We start from the raw sequence: 6614 nt of genomic DNA, 5'->3' as shown, positions 1-6614 counted from the left end.
GGGGAGGGTTGCTGAGGGCCCTGGTACCTGAGCAGGTGGGACACCAGGCTGGTCACCAGCGACAGGTCCCCAGGGTTCCTCTTGAGCTTGGCCTTCCAGTGTTTCGGCCAGTCCTGCAGGACAGGAGACCTTGGAGGAGAGCGAGGCAGGACCCCCACGATGGGATGCCCCCCCTTGCCCCTCCCACACCTCTGCCAAGGCTGCATCCCAGCAGACCCGGACTATTAATAGCCTCCCTGAGGTGTAGGGAAGACCCAAGGGCCAGCAGGCCTGCAGGACCCCGCCCTCCAGCTGGGAACCATGTGACCTTAGCCCCGCCCCGGGCACCTGCACCCGCAGGACTCACGTGGTCTTGCTCGTACTCCAGGATAGCCGTGTAGAGGGCCCGCTGCTCCCGCTCCTCTGGGGTCAGGGTGACCTGACTGCAGAACCTCCTAGGGAGGAAGGACCGGACTCAGGCTGTACGGGCGGGCGGAAGCGAGTGCCCCACCCGTCCTCAGCTGCCCTGAGACTGAGATCGACGGAGGAGACGCACCTGTTGGCGGCTTCCTGGAGCCGCAGCCGGCGCTCCTCCATCTTCCTGTGCAGCTGGGGTGGTAGAGTTAAGACCGCGTCTGGTCGGGGCCCCCCCATCCCCGGCCTTCCCAGCGCTGTGCCAGACAAGGGTCCACCGGACAAGGGCACGCCTTGGCTCTCCAGGAGGTACTGTCCAGCCGGGAGGGCCGGAGGACGGGCACCCACTGAGGAAAGGCAAGTCCTAGGTGGCTTGAAGGATGGAGCAAAGGTTGGCCTCGCAGGACGGCCTGTGCAAAGGCCCGGAGGGTGACAAGAAGAAGGTTGTGCAGGAACCATTCCTGAGGACATGCCTCTCCCGAAGTGGAAGCATTCTATCCCCACACCCCAACCCTGTCACCTTTACTCCCCCCCTTTTCTCTCAGCTCAAGGTCACATTCTGAATTTCCCTCTGGACAGCAAGGATGGACGGACAGAAAGGATACTGTCTCCTCCCGGGCTTTGGCGATCACCAGGTTCTCCATCATCTGCCGCTGAAGGGTCAGGGTCTAGGGAAGGAAGAGGGAGTAAGGCCTGCTTCCCTCCCCCACCCGCACAGCGCCTCCCGGGGGCCGCTCACCAGCGATGTCTTCTGCATGGCCTGGCTGGGGTCCAGACGGGCCATCCGGGCCTCATATGCGGCCTTTAGCTTCTGATTCTGCAGGGAGGCCTCCTCCAGGGGTGTCAGCTCCCTGGAAAAGGTTACAAGCTGCTGTCCAGGCCCCAGGAAGCCCAGCATGTTCTGGTGACCTGAGGACCCTTTCGGACCTAGCCCTGAGACCAGAAGGTGAGAAGGTGGTGATGGGGCCAGGCAGGGAGGGAGGGAGGCGGTAAAGGAGGGAGGCGGTCTGGGCTGGACTGGAGACCACTGCCCCACTGAAAGGTGCGTGTACTGTTGCCAGGATTCCTGACTTTTCAAGGGACATCAGACCTTTACGCAAATCACTCATGTGTCTGCCAGCAACATGAAACTCTTTAAAGACACCATCTGAGCCAGACAGAGAAGCTTGCAACTCACAAAAGGGAGAACCATGTCCACTGGATAACGGCTACCAACACCCACCCACCACCAAAGCTTTGGGTCCCACCTATATTCCTGCTTTCATGGGTGGGAGAGGGAAGGTTTGTCTTGGGGTGGAAGTCCTGGGCTTGGCCCTGCCCCAAAGCTGCACATGCAGAAACGAGGTGCCTGGAACCTCCTGTGTCGCACTGACTTGTGAGGCCTGGCCGCAGTGTGGCCAGGAGGAGCTGGGCCTCCGTGTTTATCCCACTCGGGATGCTTGCATCTGTGTCTCGATGTCTTTCATCAGTTCTAGAAAATTGCTGTTATGTCTTCAAAAAATGTGCCTGTCTTGTTTCATTTCTTTTTCTGGAACTCCAATGACATTATCTTAAGACTTTCCAGCTCTCTCAAATTTTCTGTTTTCTTTTTTTCTTTCTGTAAGTCATTTTGGATATCTTTTGACTTCTTATCCAATTCACTAATTCTCTCTTCAGCTATGTCTTCTCGGCTGTTATAAACTTGTCCACTCATTTTGTGCACTTGTGTGGATTTTTACTGGAGCATAGACAGTTGACTGTTGAACAACATGGGTATGAACTGCACAGGTCCACTTATACATGGATTTTACTTAAAATAAAAAATTTACTTAAAATCCGCGTATAAATGGGCTCACACAGTTCAAATCTGTGTTGCTTAAGGGTCAATTGTATTTTTGATTTGCAGAGGGCAGACTTATGTTATACTTGGATTTTCGACTGCATGGGTGGTCTGCACTCCTAAGTCCCCAGTTGTTCAAGGGTCAACTGTAATTTGTTATTTCCAATTACTTTTTAAAAATAATTTTGGTATTACATTTTTCATTTCATTTCTACTTGGTTCTTTATTTGCTGGGTCAGATTGCTTAGTTTCCTGCAGGTATTTTCAAACTTTTTTTTTTTTTTAATTTTATTGGGGAACAGCCATGGTCATTGGTTACACATTGCTCTCATGCTACAGTGGCATAGTTGACTCTTTTTAGGGAGGGCGCAGCTCACAGTGGCCCATGCGGGGATTGAACCAGCAACCTTGGTGTTATCAGCACCACGGTCTAACCAACTGAGCTAACCGGTCATCCTCAAACGTGATTTTTTTTATTTCTCTAAATATGGAGAGCCTGGTTGTTTCATAACGTGTCTGATAACTCTATTCAAATCCTCTAGGTATTTTTCTGCTGGCATTCCTTCATAGTTTCTTTTTGTGCTTGGTTATCTTTGACTGTGTGCCACTTATTTTATGAAAGTTGAAGGTGCTTTTCTCCAAAGACGATTTGCATTTGTTTCTGCCAGGCACATGGGTATTTCCACTCTTGAACCCATTTTAACTAAATTCACTATTGCCTGGCCTTCAAACCCAGACTCAGTCCACCTTCCATTTTGCCCCGTCTTACTTCTTAGAGCTTTGCGACTCGACCACCTGAAGCCTCTGGAAGATCTCAGGCGGCAGAAACGGAAGAAGCTTTCCCCCTTCATCTGAATACACCCGGCGGTGTCGGCTGGTAGGCAAGGAGACGGGAGCAGGCACAGGCATGGCTGGCTTCAGGCATGCTTTCCCTGCAAGACACAGGGAGCCAGGAGTCAGCACAGAGCCCCACATCCCACAGAGGAGAGACAGGCTTGGGGGGATGCCCCAGGAAAACCTGATGGAGACCCACCAAGCTTGTTAGCTGTTGACTGGGCCCTCTCCAGACACTGCTCTGCCAGCTTCAGCATCTTCAAGGTTTCTGGGGGCATGGTTTCCCCATCTTCTGGGGAACAAGAGACAAAAGGATGGTCACCGTCACCTCAATCACTAATCAGATTCTTGCTGAGATAAAAACAAGGACAAGTCTGCCCCTCCTAACCTCTGACCCCTGGGCCAACCCACCCCCTCCTCATCTCTGACCACCTGCCCTGGTTAGCTCGTCTCCCTCATCTCTGACCTTGGGTGACCCCACCCCTTGTCATCTCTGACCCCCAGGGAACCCTTCCCCTCTCTGACCCCTAAGCAAGCCCACCCCCTCCTCATTTCTGACCGTCTGTCCTGGGTTTACCTCCTGACCCTGTGTGAGCTTTGAGCTTGGCCAGCCAAGCATCTGACTGACTGTCCTGTTGTCTTGGCTGAACCATGAGAGCCCTCTGTCTACCCAACTGGGCCTTTTCTCTTCCCCGAGGGCTTTACTTGCACCTACTGCCCCTCCTCGCAGCTGACATAGGCCGCCTCACAGAGACAGCTTTGTCCCCCATCTCCCAGCCTCTGGCTGTGCTCAACCCCGCCCCTGCACCCCGTCCTCCCAAGATTGTGCCTATCAGCAGCGTGTGCTGTGGGAGCTGCCACCTGAGGCCCTCCCGCCCCTTACCCCGTCCAGCCTGCCTGCCCTTCCTCACATTTGGTACCCGCTCTCACCTCAGGGCTTCTGTACGTCCCTCTGCAGGGAATGCTCAGCCAACTCCTACCTGACCTGGGCTGGGGTCCGACGTCTGGTCTCCGATCAGGCCCCACCCTGTCTCCATCCCTTTCTTGCTCCACATCACAGCACAATAGGTCATGCTTACTGAGTGCCCACCCGTTCACCTTTGGCTAATGACCAAGTGGGTAGGACACAGGACACCCCCAGGCCTGGGACCCACCAAGGGCTAAGGTGTCCAAAATTTGCCGAGTACAGGAGTAGCGGTGAGGCTGAGAGCTATACCTTTGGTGATTTCCACTTCTTCCAGCAGCACCTGGGAGATGTAGTGGATACTCCTTAGGTATTCTGTATATGCCTCCTGTGCCCAGGGAAGAGAAATGGCAGTGTTAGGCCAGGAGAGGCAAAGGATCCCCTCACGCCTGCCTGGTGCCCTCGTGGCAGACAAATGAGAAGTGATGTCTGCTTCTCTCTGAGCCACACGAGAGAGCTACCCTGACGTGGTCACTGATGAGCTAGTCTAGTCAATCAGTGATGTTCTGCCTGGGGCACCGTGTCCCTCTTCTCCAGACTTGAAGGCAATGCTGCACATCTGGTACCCCTCCTTCCGCCCACTGCCTTTCTTCCCAGCACAGGAAGGAACTGATTCTCATTCCAGGGCCAGGGAAGCAGTTTTGACAGTTGCAGTCATTTTTCATTATGTAACAAGTTTCCTTCTTGTGCAACTCAGAGGCCTTTTCATTCATTGGCTTTAAAAAACTATTTCCTGGGGGTGAGGGGGGAAGTTAATGAAAGAGTGATGTTGCAAATGTTAGAATCATTGTCCTGCTTGGGTTCTGGGAAATCCCTTTCCTGAACCCCAGAATACGCACTGCCTGGGCACGCAGGAGTCTAGGACACTAGAATATTGCCAGCTTCGAGGGCGTGAGCCTTCTGTCCCGGGGACCCTGACAGCTCAGGGCGTTGGGAACCACAGCATGGTATTTTGTTTTGTTGCATCCTAGTTCTCAAATTACTCATCGTTAATTCTGCACCTCAGAGATAAGGTTAAAATGGATCCGTGAAGAATGACTGGCTCGTGGGGGCACCTGCCTCCCTAGAAAACCGACTTGAGAAAAGCAGGGGATTCAGGGCCGGGATGGTTTTCCTAGGCTCACATGGCCTCCTCCCATCTTTGGGCAGCCCTGGGTGGCTCGGCCGGCTTTTCCACCTGGTCGCCACCCTTTTCCTCAACACCCATTCCTGGCAACAAGGCACACCTCCCCCGCCTGCTTTCCTTCCCAATAAGCTCCAAGGCACCTGGAAAAGCACAGCACGAACTAGCCGCAACTAACCTTTTCTGGATTACGTCCCCTGTGCGATCTGATTAAATGTACAGTGTCTGCCCAGAAAAACGCACATACACATTGAATTGTCTGCCAGATATAATTTGCAGGCTGCTTCACAATCCTATTGCATCCCCATTTACAAATAAGACCTCCGCTCCAGTTGCCGATTCGCTGAACTGACTGAGGGCAAGAGAGGGCTGGGAGCTGTCCAAGGTCATAAGCCAACTCCCGAGCCCAGCGCCCCGGAGCCACCGGAGGGGTCCTGGCCCGCGCCCACCCCGCGGCCCCGCCCTCGCCCACGCCCATCGGGCTGGCCTCGGTCGGGGGCCGTCCCGGCCTCGCCTCGCCCTGCCTCGCCTCACCCGGGGCTGGTTGCCGGTGTCCAGCTCGATGGCCCCGTTAGCTAGCTTCATGGCGCACTGCAGCGGCTTCACCGTGCCGTCCCCGGCCGCAGCGGCCATGGCGCCGGGCGGGGGGGTGGGCAGCGGTGGCGGCCAAGGGGCGGGGCGGGCGGCCGGAAGACCGGAACAAAGACTTCGGGGGAGCGGACGCCGCCGGAGCAGCGGACCGCCGGAACAGACGGAACGGGCGCGAGTGCACTTCCGGCTGCCCCACCCGCGCCGCGCGCTCAGCTCCTGAGGCTGAGGGGCGGAGCTCTCAACTTCTCCACGCAATTGCTACGAATATGTAAGTGCAACCACCGACGCCCTCCACGTCTGCGACACACCAGCCGTGCAGGCCCTGCCGCGCCCCTCCTCGCTCCGCCCTTCGCTCTCTTCACTCCGCCCCCCCTCCTGCCCCGCTTTTCGGCCTTATCACCACGCCCCGCTTCTGTCCCTCTTCACTAAGTCCCGCCCCCTCATCTCACCCTCCTCCATCGCCCCGCCCCACCACACTCGTCACTCAGTCCCACCCCCTCCCATCACTCCTCACCCCTCCCTCATCGCCCCGCCCCCTTCACGCCGCTCCTCGTCTTTCTCACCCGCCCCTCCCCTCCTTGCTCCGCCCCGCTCTGCTTCCAGCGAGCCGAGCGGAGCCGAACGGCGGAGACGGGCGGAAACGAGCGAACACAGTCCAGCCGAGCTGACGAGACCTCCGGGCAGAGCAGGAGCCAGCTGGGCCAAGCAGCCGGGCCCAACGAGCCGAGCGCAGCCGAGCGGGACCGAGCAAGGCCGATCAGAGCCGAACGGAGCGGAGTCGGGCCGAGCCGAGCCGGGCGGAGCGCCGGGGCCGCCGCCATGAAACGCGACCGGCTCGGCCGCTTCCTGTCGCCTGTGGCAGCGGGGCAGCGCGGGGGCTCCGGCGCCGG

General features: G+C 56.8%; 2 protein-coding genes across 4 annotated transcripts in view; one reads left to right on the top strand and one right to left on the bottom strand.

The window, feature by feature from the left end:
• Positions 1 to 5841, bottom strand: part of VPS9D1 (VPS9 domain containing 1) — a 10988-nt gene extending 5147 nt beyond the window's left edge. Inside the window, exons 1-9 of one of the 3 annotated variants that reach the window (XM_019642498.1) lie at positions 5668 to 5841; positions 4263 to 4338; positions 3246 to 3338; positions 2982 to 3144; positions 1133 to 1244; positions 999 to 1061; positions 536 to 588; positions 347 to 434; positions 28 to 113 (exon numbers count right to left, since the gene is read on the bottom strand). In XM_019642498.1, coding sequence (XP_019498043.1) covers positions 28 to 113; positions 347 to 434; positions 536 to 588; positions 999 to 1061; positions 1133 to 1244; positions 2982 to 3144; positions 3246 to 3338; positions 4263 to 4338; positions 5668 to 5766 — 833 coding nt within the window. In that variant the 5' untranslated portion in view covers positions 5767 to 5841. Of the gene's footprint in view, positions 1 to 27; positions 114 to 346; positions 435 to 535; positions 589 to 998; positions 1062 to 1132; positions 1245 to 2981; positions 3145 to 3245; positions 3339 to 4262; positions 4339 to 5311; positions 5627 to 5667 lie in introns of those variants that run through there. The other 2 variants (XM_019642504.1, XM_019642487.1) reach the window with 2 other exon arrangements.
• A 458-nt stretch (positions 5842 to 6299) lies between these two features.
• Positions 6300 to 6614, top strand: part of ZNF276 (zinc finger protein 276) — an 18053-nt gene continuing 17738 nt past the window's right edge. Inside the window, exon 1 of the mRNA XM_019642515.1 lies at positions 6300 to 6614. Coding sequence (XP_019498060.1) covers positions 6544 to 6614 — 71 coding nt within the window. The 5' untranslated portion in view covers positions 6300 to 6543.

Source organism: Hipposideros armiger, unplaced genomic scaffold (assembly GCF_001890085.2).
Source record: "Hipposideros armiger isolate ML-2016 unplaced genomic scaffold, ASM189008v1 scaffold_4, whole genome shotgun sequence".
Classification (NCBI taxonomy): domain Eukaryota; kingdom Metazoa; phylum Chordata; class Mammalia; order Chiroptera; family Hipposideridae; genus Hipposideros; species Hipposideros armiger.
This window is presented reverse-complemented; position numbering and strand designations above follow the sequence as displayed.